At 43.8% G+C, this 24,289-nt stretch overlaps 1 protein-coding gene across 2 annotated transcripts in view; it reads right to left on the minus strand.

Moving 5' to 3' along the window:
- The window catches only part of NEGR1 (neuronal growth regulator 1), a 213,426-nt gene that overhangs the window by 82,131 nt on the left and 107,006 nt on the right, over window positions 1-24,289 (minus strand). For both annotated transcript variants that reach the window (XM_027694428.1, XM_027694429.1), the window contains exon 3: window positions 7,092-7,217. In XM_027694428.1, the coding sequence (XP_027550229.1) occupies window positions 7,092-7,217 (126 nt within the window). The remainder of the gene's footprint in view (window positions 1-7,091; window positions 7,218-24,289) is intronic.

Raw genomic sequence — 24,289 nt, forward strand, 5'->3', positions numbered from 1 at the left:
GCCCAAGCCCTGGTGCTGTGCCTTTGGTGTTAACAGGGCACTGTGCCAAGCCTCCAGGCTGGGAGATTCCCTGACTCCTGGGGGTCCTGTTCAGCGCTGATAGTTGGGAGAAGCAGAAATCCCTGTTCAAGATAAAAATCCAAAGCTATGGTTTTGTGTAAACCACCCACCACAGAGCAGTAAACCTCAAGCTGCTTCCTCAGAGGACACAGAAAGAGGAGTTTACAACAAGGCAGGAAAAGGACGGATGTTCCCTATTAAATCATTGAGTAGCAGGACACAAAGGCTTGGTAAAGCCCCAAGGAATCTGAGCTCTAATTTAATCTGATCTTTGTCAGGTGAATGTGCTGGCATTGAGGCTTTCCTGCTGGAACCCGGGACAGGACAAGAGGGAATGGCTTCCCACTGCCAGAGGGCAGGGTTAGATGAGATATTGGGAAGGAATTCTTCCCTTTGAGAGTGGTAAGGCCCTGGCACAGGTTATGGCAGAGAAGCTGTGGGTGGAATGAGATGGGATTTACGGCCTCTCCCAACCCAGGCTGGGAGGTTCAGGTTCTCTGAAACCAGCTGGTGCCAACAAGCACAACACACAGCCAAGAGGCCACGTACAGGTTTCTCTGGAGACCACATCCCTGTCCTTCCTCCCTCCCAAAGTTGTCCTGGAGAATGCTGGCAGATTCCAGGGGTGTGTGAGTGGCAGCAGAGCTGATAGCTCTGGGCAGGCCTGTCCTGCCTGGCCCCTCTCCTGTGGCACAGGTAAACCCTCCCTGGTCCGGGACAGTCTTAGCCTGTGTCTGCTGATCCTCCCTGCCTTGGTCTGTCACTGAAGGTTCCCTGGCTCATCTCCAAACACTTTCAGCTCAGTTGCGGGAACAGATGTTTGTGCTCAGGCCGGTAATGCTTCACCTGACCTGGGAGCACTGCGCCAGCGCCGGGATGGAGCTGTTCCCTGTGAGATGAGTAATGATGGCACGAGGGAGGCGTAGCTCTGTCAGTGCTCATCAGGTCAAATCACTGAATCATTTCACATTCTGCTGCTCAGGCACCTAAGAGGAACCAGCTTTGCTTTGGGCCTAATGCAGCAATAAATCTCCTCCCTTTAGGAAGGTGACTGCGTGGCATTGTCTCCACTGGGACAGGATCCCACTTCATCCCCCAGCCTGTGAGCCCTTTGGCTCCAGCCCCAAAGGATCATCTCCTGCAAGACGTCACCTCAATGAAAGGAAAGTTCCATATGAGAAAGCCCCTCACTGCCTTTAGGGCTGTTCCCAAGCAGCTGACAAAGTGACTGGGAACAGCAGCTCCAGGCGCTGCAAACCCAAACTCATGAACAGTAAAAAAGGTGGTTGAAAAAGAATTCTTTGATAGATGGGGGTTGGAACAAGATAATCTTTAAAGTCCTTTTCAACTTGAATCATTCTATTCACAAAAGCCTGGAGTGACAGGACCAGGAATGGCTTCAAACTGGCAAAGAATAGGTTTAGATTGGATATTAGGAAGAAATTCTTCCCACTGAAGGTGGGGCCCTGGCACAGGTTGCCCAGAGAAGCTGTGGCTGTCCCATCCCTGGAAGTGTCCAAGGCCAGGTTGGACAGGGCTTGGAGCAACCTGGGATAGTGGAAAGTGTCCCTGCCCATGGCAGGGGGGGTTGGAAGGAGATGAGCTCTAAGGTTCCCTCCAAACCAAACGATTCCACAGGATTTGGTGAACCAGGAGAAAATAATCACTGGTTTTGAGCTATCTGGGACAAAGCTTGAGGAAAGAGGTCCTTCCAGCCAGCAGGATTGCCAGGCTGTTTGACACACTGTTAATTGAACTTGGAATTCCAAAGTTGGGAAATGCAGTTCGACAGTGAAATCCTTCATATGACGTGGTTGGTGCTGAGAGCAGCTTCACTGTGCAAATGCAGCAGCCAAGGGGAGGCTGGAGGAGACCAGCTTCTCACTGATCACAAATTACACAATGCACAATTACACTGGCATGAGGGGAAACTGGTGTGAAATGACCTCACCAGCAATATCTGCTCCATGTTTAGAATTTAGTAAGAAAAAAGAAACGAGACAGAAACTCATGTTTCTAAAACTTTCACTTTTAAACCTATTTTTAAGTGAGGGATGGAGGATTTTAAAACATTTCACCATTTGTACACACACAAAGCCCTTGGAATCTGATAATAATCCATGTCAGTTAAGTATTTTTAGCCTGAAAATCCAAGTTTGAAGTACTTGCACTTGAACAAAACACTTCTCATTTCTGTCACGTGTGGACACATCTGAGAGGTGGTGGCTCTGCAGCTGAAGGCCAAGTGGAACAGAATCTTTGACATTGGCTGGCTCAGGTCAAGCTTTGTTTGTTTCTCAGCATTTAGGGAGAGTTTTTAAAAACCCTCTTTGCTTCTCCCACAGAGAAGGACCTCAGTGTTGTGCAGCAGTGGGACTGAGGAAGGGTCCTGCAGCCCAGGAACTGGCAGTGCCTTTTGTCCACAATGGAATCAGCTCTGAGGCTCCTTCCCCACCAGCCCAGCCCGGTAATTGCAGAGCTCTGAAGATGAATTGCACTAATACATGGTCAGGCTGTGATGATACATTAATGCAATATATCTCCACAGCTTTAGGGCTGTCCAGGAGCAGCAGGAGGGGCATTAGAGTGCCTTCAGTCCTATCACATCCTGCACACGTGGCAAATGGAAGAGGGAAAGAGAGAGGGAGGAGGAGGGAGAGGAGGGAGAGGAGCCATCATGTGGATATGTTCAAGTCTAAACTAAGCCTAATTTCTGCTTAGTGAGCACTACTACTGGTTTCCTCAGTGTTGGTGAAAAATCTGTTATTTTGCACATGCTAAACAGTTCTTACAGGGCTTTTGGGGGTTTGTTGGGTTATACTGGAAATGTTTCTGTGTCATGATTCCCTGGAACCAGGACAGAATGAACAATGGGTGTTCTGGTGCCAGGATCTGCCTTTCACTCAATGTGGGAAGATCTGTGTTTATCCAGCTAAATTCACAGTTTCTGAAAATCTGTTCTTCCAAATGCATCCCTGCATCCAGATCATCATCCTGTTCAGGAAATTAACTGTAAGCTGGACTGGGAACAATGGAGATATAACTGTGAGAAAAGGAGCAAGAGAGCAGGGAAGAACTGAAAAATATAGAACTGGAAGTAACCAGGAATCATAGAATCCTGGACTGATTTGGGCTGGAAGGAATCCTACAGCCCACCTTGTTCCACCCCCTGCCATGGGCAGAGGCACCTTCCACTATCCCAGGTTGCTCCAAGCCCCATCCAAACTGGCCTTGGACACTTCCTGGGATGGGGCAGCCACAGCTTCTCTGGGCAACCTGTGCCAGGGCCTCACCACCCTCACAGCTAAGAATTCCTTCCCAATATCCCATCTAAATCTCCCCTCCTTCAGCCTAAAGCTGTTCCCCCTTGTCCTGTCACTGCACCCTCTGAGCACCCCAATCCCTCTGTGGCTGGAGAACCTCCCCTTCGGAAACTTTTGTCAAAACCAAAGTGGAAAAGAATTTTGACATAACAGCACCTGAACTTTGGAATGCAGAAACATTTTATCAAAAGATTTCTAAATGTCTTTTGCTAGTTTTGCTGCCAACAGAGCTTAGCCAAACCCTCATGTTACCCACACACACAGGTTGGACATAGAAGTGCTACAGCTGGAGCTTTAGCATTCTGGTTTCATTCTTAAACTATCGATGATGCACTTTGCTCTGAAATGTCAGAACAAAATAAGTAATACCTGCAATTTATTCGGGTGACATTTCAACAATACAGATTTCCAGATTACAAACTGCAGCCTGAGCGTTCCGCTGAGTGTGGAGATTTGCTGCATTTACATAATGGGGCTGTGTAATGAATATTTATATAATGAAAGCATTTACATAATGACTGCAAGTTAAACATGCACAATAAAGATTCCAGGCCAATGATTTACAGACTGAGCTTAAAAATCACCTCAAAATGTATTTTATTTTTATTCCTACGAAAGGTTCAATTTATCTCATGTTCCAAAAAATTGAATCCAACCTCGTGCAAGTCAAGGCTGCGTTGATGTAAATCATGATCATATCCTGGAATTAGTCTACATTGAGTCATTTGTATTCAGAGATTTCAGTTCCTTATCTTTCAGCAGCAGCTTTGACAAACAATTTGAGAATATTCTAAATATGCTTGGTTAATATAATTTAGTGCTGGATTGGAGACGCGATGCTTCCCTGTGAGCCTCATTAGTGCCACTGGGAATTACAGGGGAAAACTGGGAGAAATTAGAAAGTGCAGATGAAGCTGATGTTTAGAGAGAGGTGAGGTGCTGCAGACAGAATATAAACCATTACAGAGATCTGGTGTTTGCAACTCTCTTGCATTTTCTTTTCTAATAAATCCAGGCTTTGTGTTTGCCAGGCTGATGTTCCCTGGGCTATGAGAGCCATTTGTAACTGTCTGCACCCGGAACATGCACCTGAGCACAGAAGTGTTACTGGAATGGAAAAAGTCTTCTTTATTTGTTGCACTAGCAGAACATGTGCTGGAAATTGTACCTTTGTTTCCATCACATTTTACAAGATTTTTGAGCAAGAAGTTATTTGGATCCCGTGTTCTCCCATTCCAGACCGAGCTGTGTCCGTTAATCAAGCGAGGGACACCCAAGGCACGTCTCAAGGCACAGAATCCCAGAATCCCTGAGGCTGGAAAAGAGCTCCAAGGCCATCAAGTCCAAGGTGTGACCAATCCCCACCTTGTCACTCAGAGCAGAGCACTGAGTGCCAGGTCCCAGTACTCCCCCTTGTTGCCCACCACTTGGAAAAGGAGTGTTTGTGGGGATGTAGGTCTGTGACATGGCATCTGCAATGAATTTGCCAGGCCTCAGCACTGAGGCTTGTCAGGACTGTGACATGGTGTCTGTGATGACTTTGCCAGGCATCAGCACTGGGGCTTGTCAAGGCATCTCTGCCTGGGCTGTCCTGAAGTGCTGCGTCAGCCTGGGAACTCTCCCTCCCCTCAGAGATGTCCATGCCTAGTCTATGGTACCTTTGCCTCTTTTTTGTCTCCCATGGGCACTATAAACTAAAAGAAGAGAGATTTAGATTAGAGATTGGGAATAATTTCTTGGCTGTGAGGGTGGTGAGGCCCTGGCACAGGTTGCCCAGAGAAGCTGTGGCTGCCCCATCCCTGTAAGTGTCCAAGGCCAGGTTGGACGGGGCTTGGAGCAACCTGGGATGGTGGAAGGTGTCCTGCCTGTGGCAGGGGGTGGGACTGGATGAGCCTTAAGGTCTCTTTCAACCCAAACTAATCTGAGATTCTGGGATTCTGTTCATATCCACTTCCAAGAAGGGGTGAGAAGGCAGAGTGAAGCAAGAATTTGACACCTAAAGGGAAAACAAAGAGAGGCTATACCTGCCTGCCCTTAGACCTTAAGTGGTGGGAACAGCTCCTGTGGGAATACCTCCTGTGTACCCACAGTTTGCTGCGCTGGGCACTTGGCAGGAGCACCCTGAGCACCCCCATTGTCTCTCCCTGTTCCACAAGATCTTCCAAGAGTGTTTGCCTCAAATTCCATTTTCAGTTCTCACTGTGGTAATGGATGAGCACACCTTTCGTCATTCCCAGCCCTTTTGTCAAGATACAGAGCCAGGGGCTCACTGGAAGCCCTTCTGATTACCTGCATTAATTTTCATGGAGTCATTAAGGTTGAAAAACTCTGTAAGCTCATCGAGTCCAACCATTGCCCCAGCACTGCCAAGGCCACCACTCACCCATGTCCCCAGGTACCAGATCTTCATTTTGCCTGAATTCAAGAGGAGAAGACTCTGCCTATTCCTCAGCCTCTCCTGCAGCCTGAGTGCACTAATTCTCCTTTTCTGCTTTATCCCTCTCCAGGAACATTATAAGAGCTCCTTTCTGCAGCCACTCAATGCTTTAAGCTATTACTCTAAAGTATCACCACGGTTTCTAATAAAATTTTATTTGACATTTAGTTAAAATCCATTTTCTGCTACAACTGAATTTTTCCTCGGGTCCCTTGATGGACACTCCAAGCCAAATTCATTGTCATTGTCTTAAAGGTCAAAAGTGACCTTTTTTTTCCAGATCTTGCTTTGTAAAGCAAACTGTTCCTCAGGATTATGAGAGGCTGTGACAGTCCATGAAAGCCTCCTTCCCTGCAATTACACGGATTTTATAAAAGTTGTGGGAGCAAAGAAAGCCCTTCATTGCAAAATCAATCATGACTGTAGAGTCCCTGTAAAAGAACCACTGCAATGCCAGTCCAGCCAGCTGGGAGCAGGGAGCAGCTCCTCCCAGGAATACCAAATCCATCCTAATTTCCAGAGATAGGGAGTGGGGATCTCCCCATGGACCCTGCTTTGCTCCCAGGGAGCAGCTTTGGTGGCTCTACACCAAGCCAACAGCAGAGAGATCACTAGAACATTAGCCAGAACTTTTCTTTAAATATGTAATGAAGAATCAAAAGTATAAATGGAAATATCAGATAGAAGTGATACCTTTAGTTGCCATTTTGTTTGCAATTTTTCCTAAATATCATTTATTTTGTTCATTAAAACCATTCCAATAAACTGTGTTGCATCAAGGAATAATCGTTCAATGGTATAAAATCCTAGAATATCCTGAATTGGAAGGGACCCATGAGGATCACTGAGTCCAGTTTCAGGCTCTGCACAGGACACCCCAAAAATCCCACCCTGCATCTGTAGTTACAGTAAAACAAATGGCAGTGAATTAAATCTATTACATGATGTGTTCATATGTTTAACTTTCATTCCCATTTTTAGAGAGTCCTGTGTGTTCCTGATTATGTCCTTGCTTGTATTTTAATTGGAATTGTGTGATCCATTTCTGCAGCCTGTTAAAACATACTTATTCGTATTTAAGGGGCCCTTATGTCTTCATTTGTGTGTTACAGTAGTATCCCAGTTTTCCCTGATCTCACCCAAAATCTGAAGAAGATTCTTTTCTAAAGGTCCCATTAGACAAGCACTTTTTAAGGTAAAAATGCTGCCACTCGTCCCACTTGTGACTCCCCAAAACACCAACCCTGTTGGGGTGGCAGCTCCACACTCACCAGACGGGGAGATGTGCCTCCAGGAGATGGAAGGCTCCGGCTTCCCTGTGGCCAGACACACCAGGGTCACGTTGTTGCCTTCGTTCACAATGATGTCACTGGAGATGCGGAATATCTTGGGAGACACTGGAACGAAACAAGGAGAAAGGGGTCATGGAAAGCTTCTGACTCAGTATAATCCCAGCAGAGCACAGAGAACTAGCTGGGAGAGCTGGGATACCTGGATTTGCTGGGAGAGCCGGGACAGCTGGATCGCCTTTGGGATAAAATTACAGGCAGGCGTTGAAATGCAACTGTGCAAACCCTCAGTGAGGTGTGAGCACAACTATTTCCATCAGGTTTGCAGAGCTCAGCCTTGGATTCTAAATGCTGCAACTGAGAAAGCAGCACTTCCCTCTGTTTTGTGCAAAGCAGGGGTTGCTCTCGATTTCCCAGGAAAGATGGATGCTCTTGTTGAAAGGCTGAGCTTGCTCGTGACAGTGTGTAAAGAAGAGAAAATGAAATTGTTCTTGTACTTTTAAAAATCAAGATGCCTGTTACATCCTGCCTGTGTGTACTTGGAGAGTTGTATCTTCTCCTGCAGAAGACTAAAATACATTTATTTCTGTTGCCTCATATTGCTTTGAGGCCCCCAGCAGCACCAGGGCTAAGAAAAAAAAATAAGCTGGATTTTTTTTTCTTTGATTTCATCAGCAGAATTCTTCACTAACCCCATTTTCTGTACTATTTATACACCTGGGCATCAGAGAACAGAGTTCCACATGGATGGAAAGTGATGGAAAGCATTAAATGGCCTGTCCTTAAGGGAATGCTTTACCTGTAATGTTACAATGGGAGAAAGGGAACTCGGGGTCCCAGCAATGAAGGCAAGAATTCTGGCTTTCAGTGTGAATCTCTCTAAAGAAAAGACCCTCTCCAGACTTTCCTGAAGCCAAGAAGGTCTGTTCCAGGAGAAATGTGCAGGCTTTTGTTTGGGTTTGAGGTTTATCCTTTGGAATTTTACCGTCTTTATAAGGGAAGATTGGACCCATGACATGGTTGAAGGTGAAGAGTTTTCCAGACTTACAGAGTGCAGATTAAGTGATTTTCTCTTAAGTATGTGCTTTGTTCATTTCCTAATTGACTGGGCTCCTCTTTAATCTTGGTTTTACAGCAAGGAAATGAAATAAAACCTAGCAGTGTCATTACAATGACACTGAGCAGGTCACATCATTCATTCATTTCCAAAATAGAATTAGAAAAGAAATTAATAAGAGATGTACATCAATTAAAATAACACATAAATAAGCACAAACATGTAGTCCTGCTGAATAATGTAATTCTGTAAATTACATAAATGACACAATATGATCTGGTACTCATGGAGAATTGTTGATGTTATTATTATCAATGATTTCGCAGGAAGATTTTCTTTCCCATGATAGAAATTAGCTTCCACAGTATTTCTGGAACCTCACAGTGTGAGACAAATCAGGATTTCTGGTATATCAGTATGCTGCTAATTTTTCTGCTATTTACTGACTGATAGGGATCATTACATTCAGATCACTCAAATCTGTGGAATTTAGTAATTATGACTTAAATATATATGCATAAACACAATGGAATGTTAATATTTATTAAGAATTAAGAAATGTTTATTTTGCATACATATTTCTTCTGATACCTCTAAAGACTGATCTATGAGCAGATTTAGCATTTCATATCTGCTCTGCTGAGCCTCGAGTGCAGATTAAACCCATCACAGAGCTCCTCTACATTTCAACAACTACAGCCTTCCACCCATCTCACGTGGCAGCTGAGAAGGTCAGAAAAAAATTAAATATAGCAGCGAATAAACATTTATTCAGTAAATGGATTAACGAGAGGCAGAAGAAATGAGATAATAAACAAGGATGAAAGAGGAATTAAACTCCCAAGTAAATTTTGTGCAGGGGTCCAACATGAAAAGTACTTTGCAGTAATCTGACTTCTCTTTTTAATGTTTTTAAATGAGAACCTTTCCATTTCAGACAAGGTGTGTAACCAAAGGCCTGGGAAGCTACTGTGAGAGGGAAGGCTGAGAGAACTGGGGTCATTCAGCCATGAGAAAAGAAGGTTTAAGAGAGACCTTGTCACCTTGTCACAGTATTTCAAGGGTGGCTGAGGAGAACGTGGATACTCCCTTCTTACAGGAGTCACATGGAAAAGGTGAGAGGTAACAAGAACACAAGAGGAAAACATGTCACAGTAGAAACCGTCAGCCACAGAATCATTAAGGCGGGAAAAGCCCTCCAGGATCATCACATCCAATCTTCAACCAAATACGCCCATGCCCACTGAGCCACATAAGCCCCTTCCAACCTGGCCTTGGACACTTCCAGGGATGGGGCAGCCACAGCTCCTCTAACCTGTGCCAAGGTCTCAGCACCTCCCCCAGTAACAACTACAGGGAGTTGAACATAAAGGCAACACAGGCAGCATGTCCTCAGTGAAAGGTGGTGGAGACACCACAGTCCTCCTCCCACGACACACACCGCCCACCCCTGGGTGCTCTGCACTAAGGACTCGTGACCATCTCCAGATCTCTGAAGACCTTCTCCAGATCGTCTTTGAATACATGATTTTTTTCCACGTACACACAGGTTCTGTAATATTTTCTGTACATCTGCCTTTTCAAATTTCAAAACCAAATCTCATTTAAATACATCTAAATATAGCTGTGAAAATGCAAAATATGTTGTTGGCGGGGCTTTTTTGAGATGTTTATCAGAGATGTGACTCATCAGGTCTCGACCTGGGCTAACAATCTCCAGCAATTCATCCCACAAGCAGATGGAGCAGGTCCCTGCTCAGTTCCCATTCGGTCCTGGGTGTGGCAGTGATGGGGGCATGGGACAGACATGCTGGTACAAGAAATGGTTCCTCTGAGGTGGCCAAGGTAGTCAGGGCCAGTGGTACAGTCCTAAAAGTCTTCTCACCCCCTGGCAATGGACAGCCTGCCCACAGCACACAGGGAAGCTGCCTTTCCCAGGGCGGGATCATCACCTGCATCTCTGACCCCACCCTGCTGTAATGACACATGAGGGATCTTCATGGCCTGAGCCCTCTGCTGTAAAGACTGAAAAAATCAGGTGAAGCATTGATTTCTCTCTGCAGACATAATAATGCATAATTCTGCTTTCCTAATATGCAGATTGATTTCATTAACTTGTGGAATATCTCAAAATCACTGACATGACACAGGAAATAGAATCTTATTCTTCTTTTTATGGCTTGGACATAATAATTAGTTTTTATGACAAATACATAGAAAAATTAGAATGTGCTTATGAGAGTTATTAAAAGCAGGTTTGAACTCCATTTGCCACTAATTGAGAATCTCTATGACTCCTCAGTTTGCAATCACCACATTCCCCGGTCTCTGGGAAACCTTCCTGTTACAAATAAGCCTGTTTTCCTGAAATTTTCATGAATTTTAGTGCTGCACTTGCTTGAAGATTTCTTGTAAGAAACCCCTAAATTCCAGTTCTTTCCTTCTCCTATTCTTCACATTTTAGTCAGGACGATGAAGCAACTTGTGGCTGAATAACTAGACACAGCCAGAACACTCAAATCATAGAATTATGGAATCATTAAGGTTGGAAAAGACCTCTAAGATCATAAAATCCAACCATCAATATGGGAGGGGGGGAAGAGAAAAACAGGACAGTTAATCAAAGGAAAGATTTAAAGAAAAAACCCAACCCAAACCAGGTTGAAATGTGGTTATTAGGAATAGTTACTATACCTGAATCATTTGGGAACGAGAAGAGGGTGAAGCATTGACAGCTCCAGGGTCTGCAAGGGGCCACAGGACCATCTGCAGAGCTCATCAAGAACCATCTCCAAGCCCCACCGAGGTGTGAACACTGCCAAACACAGCACCCAAGGTGTGTTCATCCCCCAAAACAGATGTCACTTATTTCCAGGAGATTTCACTGGCTGCTGTCCCACACAGCAGTGAGAGCTGCTAATCCAGTCCCCCACTAATGAGCCAGGGAGGTGTGGGCAGCTCCACCACCTGCTCCTGACCCCAGCCCAGCTGCAGATCCAGTCCTAGTCTTGCATCCATGTGGTTTGGGAGAAGATACCATCCAGCCAGTGGCTTTATGTAGGGCATGCCAAATCTTGCTGACCCCAAACTAAAAATGGCAGGATTGCAGAGTCCCCTTAAAGCCCGGACTCTGCAGGAATTGCCATCAGTGCAGAGGTTGGTGAACCAAAGTCATAGTGTAGAAAGCAAATTCATAAGTTGTCATAAATTGGCTGCTTTGAATGCTCCCAGAAATAAGGAACTGTTTGAAAACAGTCTTAATTCTGTTAAGGTTTTAAAATTATTTATATTGTAGAATCATAGAATCATGGAATAGTTTGTGTTGGAATGGACACTAATGCCTATCCAGTCCCACCCCCTGCCATGGGCAGGGGCACCTCCCACTATCCCAGGCTGCTCCAAGCCCCGTCCAACCTGGCCTTGGACACTCCCAGGGATGGGGCAGCCACAGCTTCTCTGGGCAACCTGTGCCAGGGCCTGACTACCCTCACCTAACAAAATCATTTGTGTAGTTGAACATATCACACTACTGATCATAAAAAAGATAACTGTGCTTTTTAGAGCAGTAAAATAATTTATCAATTTTTTATTAAAAAAAAGTCTTCATTTTTATACTTTTTATAGTATTTTTTTGTTTCGTAATCAGATGCACTGAATATTTACTGAGTTGTAAAATACCCTCAAATCACACATGATTTTTAGAGTATAGTTAATACAGGTTTTAAATCAGGGGAGCAAATAAAATAAAGCAGAACCACCAGCCTGTGCAAATGGGGCACAAATCTTCATTTACGTGACAATCAGTCTCCAACTGGGAAAACCAAGAATCTTTTGTATTTTGCATTTTCCTGATTAGTTCCTTGGCACAGTTTGATTGAGGAGCATTGCCTAAAGGTCCCACCCCCTCCTTATTAAACATACTTTGTCAGCTTTTGCAAAGTGGGGCTGAAAAAATAAATTATGGGTGGGCTGGGAAGATAAATGGTTGGGCCTTGAGTCTTCATTTATTTCCAATTCCTGTCAACACTAAAGCTTGACAAAAACCTCATAAAAGCAGCACTCATGTAAGGTTTTGATTAATCTCTTCCTCTTCCCTCTTTTATATGAGTAGCAGTATAACCATAATCTGTATAAATTAAAGTAATATTATTTATGTTTTCAGTAGAACTTTATTTTCACCTGTTATCTGTGATCAGGGATCAGTTTATTTTAGACCAACTTGAATATCAAATTCTAGAAAAAAGACCCACATTGCCACAGGAATGTGATAATGCAGAATTGGAATTAAAAATTGAATTAAAAATGTGTAAGCAAGTATTTTACCTGTTGGAACTATTGAATTTGTATCACCAGTGTCCTAAAGTCACAGGAAAGGAAGGTTTCCTGCAAGTGGACACTGGCTGGATAAAGGCCCACGCACCTGGAATCCCTTCTGAAAGATTTTTCCTAAGTCATTTGCCATTCCTAAATCAATCCTAAATCATTCTAACCTTCCTAAATCATTATCATTCCTAAATCTTCCTTAATCAATCTTCCTAAATCTTCCTAAATCACTGTCATTCCTGAATCAACGCTAAATCCTGAAGGACATCAAAACCAACCTAAAGTGAGCCTTGAATGTGGGAATTGAATAAAAAGTTTCTTTATACTTGAGACAATCAGAATCCCTGGGAATGACTTTCCACTTAAGGGAAAAAGATGGAAAGCCTTAAAAAACAATATTGCTTGATTTTTGGTTCAGTGAGGCCATTCTGATTTGCAGCTCCATCTTTGCAAATCAATTAACAGACACAGCAATTTTATTTTCTACATTTCTTCTGCCTTCCAAAGCATCAGGGAGCTGCTGAGAACAAACCCACAACGAGACTTAAGAATTCAGCTTTGCTATTCCTGTGTTTCCTCAGTGATAAATTGAGTACAGTAATGAAAAAATGCAGGAGAGTGATGAAAGTGCTGCAGAGAGAGCAAGGGCTCATCCTTCCCCTTCTCCCTGCATTTACCAAGTGAACAGTAGGAGGCACAGAAAACAGGGAGAATCTATGGCATCAGAAACTGAGCAATGATTATGTGCAGAGAGTCTGTTGCTGCCTGACAAAATAACTGGGGGTAAGAGATGCAGATCTTTGGAATTTCTTGGGGAAAGGCAAATGTCCTCCCAAAGAACTTTGAGCATCCCAAGGAATACTGTGCAGCAGCCTTTGCTCAGAGCCTCCTCCTGCCCTGAGGAGCAGGAGCTGGCAGGTAGGTGAAGCTTTGGGCTCCATCCTCCTCCCTCCCAACATAACTTTGGGCTTTAGGCCAACCACAAAACCCCATCCCGCTCTTGGATCTGAGGGATGAGCCCTGTTTGGGCTGGGGAGATGAGCAGAGGTACCAACTCCATCCCCCAGCATTACAGGAGCAGCAGCTCCCTCCTCATTCCTCTTCTCCCAAGGACTGGTGGAATGGCACAGCCCATGCGAGGCTGATTTTGGCTGACTACATTTTCCAGTAACACAGCTATATTTATGCTTTTTAACCCCAGTTTCAGCTGTACTCAGCATGCTTGGGATAAGTCAGTGCTTTTTGTGTTAACTGTCTAATTATTCTTTTTAACATTTTAAAGCACCACTGAATTTGGTTAAAATGAAAAACAAACGTGCTTTTTCAAGGCCAGGTTGGACAGGGCTTGGAGCAGCCTGGTCTAGTAGAAGGTGTCCCTGCCCATGGCAGAGAGTGGAACTGGATGGGCTTTAAGGTCCCTTCCAACCCAAACCATTCTGGGATTCTGTGAAAACACATTATTTACAGAAAAGCCCCTTCCCAATTCCTGTTAATAATAGCACTGTAATGGGATGATGGTATGTGGTGTCTTTTTGGTATGAAAAACTGAAATAAGAGGAAATGAGAAGAAAATGTTTCTATAAACCACAAATTCCTCAAAGCCATCATGTCCCCTAAACCCAGGTCCAGGTGTGCCCCCATGCAGGTGGGAATGGGACACTTCCCATCTTCAGAGAGAATTCCTCATCCAGAATAGAGATTATCAGGATATGGATAGAAAAAGAATTATTCTATTTGGAAATTATTCCTGTGCAATTGAGGGTGAGATCTGTGGGCTCTCAGACATTCCATGAGCCACTTTCAGTGAGCAGAGCTCTGCAATCAACCTGCTGCTAACGGTTTAATCATGGAAATGGAGACAAAAAGTTATAATGGGTAAAAATACTAAAGAAGAGCAATAACCTGCTGGCTAAACCCAAAGCTGTCCCAGCTGGGGTCTGATTGCTGGCTGAGCACGAGGCCTGAGCCCAGACAAGCTCTACTTTAGTCATATTGTTCAACTAATTAACACACACTGATAGGGAAGGGCTCAGAAAAATCAGGGATTCTTTTCTGTGTATGTGTCAGATCATTAAATATCTGATTTATTTAATTATTTCCTAGGCCCTGGCACAGGTTGACCAGAGAAGCTTTTGCTGCCCCATCTCTGGAAGTGTCCAGGGCCAGCCTGGAGGGGGCTTGGAGCAACCTGGTCTCTTGGAAGGTGTCCCTGCCCACAGTAGGGGGTGGGACAAGATGGACTTCAAGGTCCCTTTCAACCCAAACCATGCCATGATTCTGTGTCTCTATGGAATTATATCACATTTCATTGTGATTCTACAAGAGATTCTTCCCTGTCTCAGATCCCAGCACCCCCAACCCTCAGTCTGACACTGGAGACTTGTGTCATGGCTATGAACTGCTTCTGTGAAAGAGCTAAATATAATCTGAGGAGGGATTCTGGGAAGCATTAGCTCAGATAATCAATGCCGAAGTCTTACATGCAGTGATATTGTTTGATTAATGAAGTCATTCTAATTCATTAAAATTATAAATATAAAAAATACACAGAGGTTATTCTTGAAAAATCCTTTCCAGTTTAGTGAATTTAAACATTTACTATATCCCCAACTGCAATATAATGTGGTTTTAACGGTATGTTGTTATAGAAAATAGGTACTCCCAAAAACATGAATGATTAAGAATATGAAAATAGCCAAAGGTTAAAATAATACAACATTTTATATAATTAAAAAAAAATCCCCCCCTGCATTAATTTTTATGCCAGCAGAGTGATTGCTAAGAAAAGACAAGAAGAAAATAGTTTACACAGGGTAAGAAAGGAGCACCTGGGTGGAACAGGATAAACATTTGTCAGTTAAAACACAGCCTGAATAAATCTGCATAAACCAGTCAGAACATCTCAAAACCCTCATGGTCCCCAGGAAATGTCTGCAGATCTCGGTGATTAAGCAGACACAGACTGGAAGAGGACAATAATATCCAAGCAAAACTGCATAAATAACCTTGCAGACAAATCTCTTCCATCTGTGAGGCACCAGCAAACACCCCCACCTTCCCGAGTCTGCCAGAAATATCCCAAACTCCTTCTTTCTTCCTGTGCCATCAGCCCTAGGCTACACTGTCCCTGTTCCTCCAGAAGGTGTCAATAAGCTGCTGGTTATTATATAAGGACATACAGATATTATTCCTTCAAACCCCACTCTTCCTCTTTCCAGACCACAAGTTCAATCCTACAAGGTTCGATTTAAAACCAACAGAGAGAAAACCATTGTTTGCTCCAGCCAGAGAAGTAATATAATGTAATAATTCAAAGTAAACTTTATTTCCCTTTCTATATCCTTCCAAGAGCCCACCCAGGGTGTGGATGCTGCTGAAGGGGCTGGGTACAGTTAGAATAAGAAAATCACAGAATCATGGAATATCCTGATCCGGGAGGGACCCACAAGGATCATGAGTCCAACTCCTGGCCCTGCACAGGACACCCTAACGATCCCACACTATGCCTGAGAGAGTTGTTCAAACACTTCTTGAGCTCTGGCAGCCTTGGTGCTGTGACCACTGCCCTGGGGAGCCTGATCAGTGCCCAGCCACCCTCTGGGTGAAGAACCTTTTTCTAAGATCCAACCTAAACCTCCCATGACACAGCTCCAGCTGTTCCCTTGGGTCATTGTCACTGCTCACAGGGAGCAGAGATCAGAGCTGGCCCTCAGGAGAAGGTTGTACATGCATGTATGTGTGGACACTTTTTCAAGACAAATTCAAACTTAGGTAGCCAAGGGCTTTTCACTGCAGTATTTATGCAACTCAGAAGTACCAAGAAAAAAATCTAGACAAGAAAATTAGAGGTAAAACCTCATCACTGGTTCTTCCAGGCAAAATGAGAATATTAAAGGGTTTTGACAGTTTTGAACACTGATATTCCTGTTGCTACTCTTGCTGTCACAGGAACTAAATAAAAGATCTGTAATGATTCGAGGTGCTTTCTTGTAACTCTGCATTTTTCCTTTTGGAGAATTCTACAGGTTCATTCTCTCTCCAGCGAGGATGAATGACAGATTTATATCGTATTCCCAATATAGTTATTAAAATCATTTCCCTTGACAGTTCTTTGGCTGCATCACTCCCCCTTCTCTGTATCCCAACCATATGTCTCTGCTTACTTTGCATTTTAAGTATCTTGCTCTGATCTGAAAAGCAATTCCTCATCCTTTACTCCTCAGGACATGTTCGGTCCCACCCGTTACAACCTGAACACCAATGAGCTGATCCCAGGCCTGGAGCCCCCCTGCCATGGACTCAGGCTGGGAGAGCTGGGAATGTTCAGCCTGGAGAAGAGAAGGCTCCAGAGAGACTTTAGAATCCCTTCCAGTACCTAAAGGGACTCTAAGAGCTGGAGATGGACTTGAGACAAGGCCCTGGAGGGACAGGATAAGGGGGAATGGCTTCCCACTGCCAGAGGGCAGGGTTAGATATTGGGATATTGGGAAGGAATTGTTCCCTGTGAGGGCGGTGAGGCCCTGGCACAGGTTGCCCAGAGAAGCTGGGGCTGCCCCATCCCAGGAAGTGTCCAAGGCCAGGTTGGACGGGGCTTGGAGCAACCTGGTGTAATGGAAGGTGTCCCTGCCCATGGCACGGGGTGGAACTGGATGAGCTTAAAGGCCCATTCCAACTCAAACCAGTCTGGGATTTTATGACCGTGTGGCTCAATTGTATCCACAACTACCTCCTTGGACCTCATAATGTTCCCTGTCCCTTCATCCACACTTCCCTCCACATCGGAGAGCCCCCAAGGAAAGGACCCTCCCCATGACCACTGGGCCCCAGATGTGATTTCCACACTGTAGCAGTTGTTTTACTTGTGAGAATTCCCTGTCTACAGGAATGAAACCTTCCACTTTCTTGTTTGGCAGGACAAGAGAGGGCAGAAAGTACAAACTATTTCTAAACCAGGCATTGCATTTCCAGATGCCAGCTGTCCTTTTCCTGCAGGATTTGTTCTGGTGTCCTGGATTTAATCCCTGGCCACTCTACCTCTCCTGAAGTGCTGCTGTCTGGGTAGTTTTCACTCATTTGTGTATTTGATTTCTCTCTGAGACTCCCATCTTGTTCTGTCCTTATTGAATTTCATCTTATTGATTCCAGAGCACTTCTGAAATCCATCATTCGGAGTTCGAAGCCTGTTGTCACAAGCACTTGCATTTTTATGTCACTGGCAAATTATATAGATGTATTCTCTAGTTTATCACCTCCTTCATCTATTGAAATCCCTCTGAAATCCTTCTGGAATCACGACAGACCCATCCAACACGTTCTTCTCTATGGACAGTGAATCACTGACAGTCATTCCCTCAGTAATATTTTGAACAAGCTATGGACCCACCTTGCAGCAATTTGATCTGGGCTGTCTGTCCTTGATTCTTGGAAAAGAGATCCAGGACTGAAGTGTGAGCATCAGTCTAATATCCTCTTGTTAACCCATCGTATACTATTTTACTGAGGAAAATGGTTCTCTAGTTACACTGAACACACATACTGAGCAAATTTCAAATGAATTGACTCAATCCAAAGGCTCATTCCCCGAATTAAGTCAGTTGGTAGGAATTTATTCAGTATTTATTCAGTATTTATTTTTGTTCTCACTACGTAGCCCAGAAATTAGTAATGATTATCCAACATTTAAACTTGGAATTGCTTTCCACATTATTAATTTCTTCTCTCAAGCTCCTGCAGAACTGCCCCCATCGCCCGGAAATGTGATTTAATCTTCATGAGGTTCCAATGACATGAGAAGCATTTGTATTAATGGGGATTAATGGGGTTATTAATATTCATATTTTACAGACAGTTAACATCAAATTAAAATCAAACTTCTACCTGCCCAACAGTTTTAGATACCTGAACAGAGACAGTGCAACATCTTCTGCCAGAATCCAGTTCTACCCTTTGCTGCATCACTCCCCAACCAGGAGATTTCTTGGGGGAAAAATGCAGAGGGTTTTTAGCTTCTTCAGCCTTGAGACACTGCCAGGATCACTCTGTGCCTTTTCATTAACAGAAACAGCACTTTGAACAGAGCATTGTCCTAATGATGGGATTTCTAACGTGTTAAAGCCCTCCAGTGATGCCTCAAGCACAATCTCCGGGACAGTGAGTGTTTGAGCACTGACTGAGCACCAGTTCCCTCTTAGGGCACTTCATTTGACTAAGAAAGGTCTAAGAGAAAATTTTACCATAATTTCAGCCTTGGAATCACAGCAATAGATTCAATTTGTGCTCCCCCTGTTACGGTGACAGATACACCCTGTTACAAGGCACGATTCCCACCCGGAATGGCTCTGTGGCTCTGCTCACAGAAATCAATGGAAATGAGAAATGGACACGGGTTCTATGCGCTTGTCCCTATAAATTACACTGATTATTAAAGACTCCCATAACAAGGAATAAATCAAATCTGTGCTGCTGTGCATAAGGATCACACCCAGTCAGAGCAGGCACTCGCTGCAGTGCAATAGGCTGGAGCTGAGCACTCACATCCTGTTTAATTGGCATTTAAACGCCCAGCTAATGACTCTGCTTTGATACTGCAGAGCATCCCTTGCCATCTGATGGGAGAATTACAGCACTGGCTCCTCTGTGCTGGGTAACAATGTCTGTAACAACGGGCCTCACCGTCATAAATAAATAACCAGTTCTCAGTGGAAACGAGCATCTGGATTAATATGAGGACTTGAAGTTAAAAAAGACTGAGCATGTTCTGTTGGTGCAGCCAGTGATGAGGGCAAGGATTCCCTTTGGGACAAGGCAGAGAGGCAAAATGGCAGAAGCATCAGTAGACATGGTGAAATTCCATGGATCTCCTTTGTTACCCTATTTGGTCTGTAATTCCATCAAGACTTTAGTGTGTTTTCACAAGGAGAGAGCCAAAAAATAGCCCTGAGAGTCATTTGGGGTGGGAATACTGATCAGCTGCATCACACATCTCCCTAGAAATCCCAGAGTCATGGAATCTCACCCTGGTTTGGGTTGGAAGGGACCTTAAAACCCATCTCATTCCACCCCTTGTCATGGGCAAGGACACCTTCCATTATCCCAGGTTGCTTCAAGCTCCATCCAATCTGGCTTTGGCATCCACTTCCAGGGATGGGGCAGCCACAGCTTCTCTGGGCAACCTGTGCCAGGTGCTCACCACCCTCACACGGAATTCACGTCACGTCACATTATTCACAAAAGATCCCCCCAAACAATAAAGCCAATCAAAATACATCTATGAAGAAACTGATATCTTGCAGCACATAAATAATCCTTTCCACAAGATCTCATGGAATCCAGGATGCCTATTGCTGGTTGTTTCTTGTCAAAAAGTAACATCTCTTTTACATAAATTATTGGAAACTTTGAACAAGAAAAGACTTCTTGCCCCTGACAGACTCTGTATCTGTTCTAAGCAGAGTTCTGAAGGAAATAATTCCCCACAGCTCATGAACTCTGGGTTGGGATTGAAAGGAGCCTGGAAAATGAAAAACAGGAACACACTAAAGCCCAGTGTGTTCCTGGGCTTGCTCCAGGAGTGTTCAAACACAGGTGAAATGCAGCATGTTCAGGGCACAGACCTCCTGGGGCACCACCATCGCTGTTAGAGATGGAAATTAAACAGGGAGAGTGGGATGAGAGGAACCGAACAGATGCATTTCAGGGAGATGATCAGAAACAGGGCAACTCCTCTGACAAAGAGGCCAAACCCCCATAGAGCACAAAGCAGAGGCCTTTGATACCTGCACACCTGGAAACGCCTTGGGAAGAACGGTCCCAGAAATTCTGGTACAAAATTAAAGAATTTTGCATCTGCTTGCTAGAAACCAGAAGGGAGTCCAAAGGCAGAGCCATCATTTAATGGGAAGTCTATATTTCAGTGGCACAGAAGCGTCTGTGCAGAGAATGCTGTGATTAAAGAGAGGTTGTCATCTAAGGGGAGATGCAGGAGGAGACTCAGGGCAAAGACTTTGAAATTCCCAAACCTGGGGCATGGAACGCTACACTGAGAGATTGCTGTTATCACACAGAGAGATTTGGGAATATTTATGGGCAAAATATTTCAGCATGTTAACTACATCCAATTCACTGTGAAAACACAACAATGTCTTTGCTTTGAAGTGTTTCTAACAGAAAGGTTTTTTTTATTAAACAACCCTTTTATTGTGTAATGGAACGGTTGTGTTAATTATAATTTCTTTTGCCAAGGATCTATTTTACATAACAAAGCCAATCTGCCAACTATTAAGGAAATTTTCCTATTTTCTCCTAAAGATGATAGAAAGGGAAATAATATCATATTTTAAATGCAAAGTGGGGATGATTAAAATTTCAGTCTAAATAAAATAAGAACATTTCTGAATCCTAAAGACAACAAAACGAGTAATCCACTGGGGTCAATCGAATAACTCTCTCACAGTTCTATACTTGAGCCTTCAGTATTATAAAGCTTTATAAGTAAGCAGAAATTCAGCTATTTATTTTGTCTGGAATGTCTTCAGCTCCTCTGGCCTTGAGGCAGCTCTGAAATCATAGGCTTAGGAAGGTGCTGGTTTTATCCAGCTCCTGAAGTGCCTTTTTATCCATTCAAATCTGGGCACTCACATTCAAGTTCACGTCTCTCTTGTGAGATTTTATTTAATCTTTTCCTTATAAATGAACATATTCACCTGAAGGGATAAATGTTCAAAACACCACGTGGGAAAAAAAATTTAAAATAAAGAATGTCAAAAACCGCAGTAAAAGAACAGATTTTGTGTGTGCATCTCCTTGAGCACAGCATTCCAAATTTACCCATGGGGCTGTGCTGTTCTGTTTGCAAAAATTCCTGAGCTTTTACCTCAATAGCTGGGATAAAAGACCTGTGATAAGTAGGTATAATAGAAGTCAGAGTCATATTATAGGATTGCATAAGAATCAGTGCTATAAGGTTTCATTTTGCTGTAGTTTTCTCATATGGAGCTAAAGATCTTGTACCATTTATTATCCTTGTTACTGCTTCACAAGTTATAATATGCCAGAACTACAGCCCTGGTAGTTTCAGTCACAGAGTTTTCATTGTGTGGTTCCTGTAAGGAAACTCTTCCGAACACTTCTGTGCAAGATCTGCTCCTATAAATGAACAGTAAGTGTAACATGACGTGGGCTTTAAAGGAAACAACATCTCCCTTAGGTAGAAGAGAAAATCATGAAATCACAGAGTCGTTCAGGTTGGAAAAGCCCTCTCAGACCATCAAGTCCAACTATTCTGAGCACTGCCAAAGCCACCACTGAACCATGTCCCCAGGTGCCACATCCACACGGCTTTTAAATCCCTCCAGGGATGGGGACTCCAACACTGCTCTGGGCAGCTGTGCCAGGGCTGGACAGCCTTTTCCAGGAAGAAATTTTCCCCGATATCCAACCCGAACCTCCCCTGGCACAGCTTGAGGTCGTCTCCTCTTGTCCTGTCTCTTGTTCCCTGGGAGCAGAGCCCGACCCCCACCTGGCTTCACCCTCCTGTCAGGGAGTGGGAGAGAGCCAGAAGGTCCCTCCTGAGCCTCCTTTTCTCCAGGCTGAGCGCCCTCAACTCCCTCAGCTGCTCCTGATACTCCAGCATATTCAAATCCTGAGCACTGTCTGACACAAACATAAATGTGAAGACCAGCCTTTTAAAAATCAATAAATTCCTCTGAAGTGCTGAGGGATGGACACATGAACCATAACTTAAGGAAAAGACATGGAATTTTTTCTTTGCAACCAGGAATTTTGCTAGATACTTTAATTGTAAGTACCACAAATACACTTCTGATCTGGATGAAATCCCTGGTTTTATCCTTCTGCCTTTCCCCCCGTTATTCTCTGCTGTCACTTCCTCCCCTCTCCCCAGGGCGATTTCCACTTGTCATCATTACTGTCCACTGGAGCAAGGTGGAATCCAAAAAACTGCAAATATGACTCCCCCAGAAGTGGGGGTGATTTTAGTAATTCTCATTCATTGCTGCCGCTACTGAAAATATTCTGGTAGAGGTGGGATGAACATTCCCAGAAAAACCCACACCACCACCACCTCCCAGAACTCATTATTGATGTTCAACTCTGCTGCCTTTTGAACAAACTGGAAGACACTGAACAAACTGGAAGACACTGAACAAAGTTGTAAATTAAGCACTTGAAAACTGTTGCTGAATGCTGTTTTCATGCCTCCAAAAGAGAGCTCTGCTTTGCTAATTGCCTCAAGGAGGGCCTCCATTTGCTGTTTGCTGCAAACACGGCTCTAATTTAGTTTCTTTGTGAGTCTGCAGCTGTGTTCCACTGTGAGGATGTTTGGGGTTCATGGAGCTGCTCTGAAATTTGTTCATTCAGTTCCTTTGTAAGGTGGGGTATGTTTTTTGTAGACTGGACTCCATACCTGGCACCAGGTGAAGGCTTAGATATACTGACCTTTGGCATAACCTGACGGGAAACCCACGTATATTGTCTTAGTTAAAGTACCTAAAATCTGAATCATTGCTGCAGTCATCACATAGAAAAAAGAGGTTCAGGTTGGACATCAGGAAGAAATTCCTCATGGAAAGGGTGTTCAGGCATTGGAAGGGGCTGCCCAGGGAGGCGGTGGAGTCCCCATCCCTGGAGGTGTCCAAGGAATGACTGGACGTGACACTCAGTGCTCTGGGCTGGGTGACAAGGTGGGGATTGGGCACAGGTTGGACACGGTGCTCAAAGAGGGATCAGGAGCACTATTTCCCAATAGAGGATGTGTCCCTGCATCCCTGCCAGATGTCTAAGGTTTAGGAACCTCAGTATTTGCTGCCCTGCAATCTTTTGATACACAACTGAAAAGTTTCCTTTACATCTCTAGGAAAGCTGTACAATCAAAAATGAACTTCTTCAAATGGAGATTTTCCAGGCAGGAAACATTCAATCCATACCCTTTAGAGCTTCCTTTCAAATTCCTTGCAATTCAATACTACTGTACAAATCTGCCTCTTTACTTCTCATTTGTTTTTTCAGTCCTTTCCAGAAATTTTCCTAAATTAGCTCCATAAGTTCTTTTTAAAGACAGGCATTTGGTTTTGCTCTTTCCAACTGGTGGATTTGGCTGCTTGCAAATATCAGATATTGTCATCATCCTCTCTTTACCCTTTCTTAAGCTATAAAATCAAAATTAAACTGTAGAGTTTTAAAAATAAAGAAGGAACTGCACAGCATGTGAGTATATGCAGAGTATGAGAATATACTACTCATATGTAGTACAGGAGAAGGAGCTCCTTTAACAGATCCATCCCCACCCTTGTTCACTCTTGGTGTTTCTCCCATAACCATGAACCCAACATAGCTCATAGTACAAAATATTTTTCTTTTGCAAGTTCCCAGCTCATAAAACCAAGACAAGATGTACCATCAAGTAAATTCCAACAGAAGAATCACATCTCCATACACTGGAGATGGGGATTAAAGAGATAACACACTGTTATTATTTTAAATTTAATTAAATCACTTTTGCAATGCAGATAAAGTTTGTCATAGCTCAGTAGTAGATATACCAGCAGGAGACAGTCCCCAGCCACAGGAAAATCCTTAAGGAATCATGGAATCATTAAGATGGGAAAAGACCTTTAAAATTATCAACTCCAACCATCAACCCTGGACCACCACCATGTTCATCACTAATCCATGTTCTTAAGTGTGATATCCACACGGCTTTTGAACACTTCCAAGGATGGGGACTCCACCACCTCCCTGGGCAGATGTGCCAGGGCTGGACAACACTTTCTAGGAAGAAATT

The sequence above is a fragment of the Neopelma chrysocephalum genome, unplaced genomic scaffold (assembly GCF_003984885.1).
Source record: "Neopelma chrysocephalum unplaced genomic scaffold, ASM398488v2 Primary Assembly neopelma1_97, whole genome shotgun sequence".
NCBI lineage: Eukaryota > Metazoa > Chordata > Aves > Passeriformes > Pipridae > Neopelma > Neopelma chrysocephalum.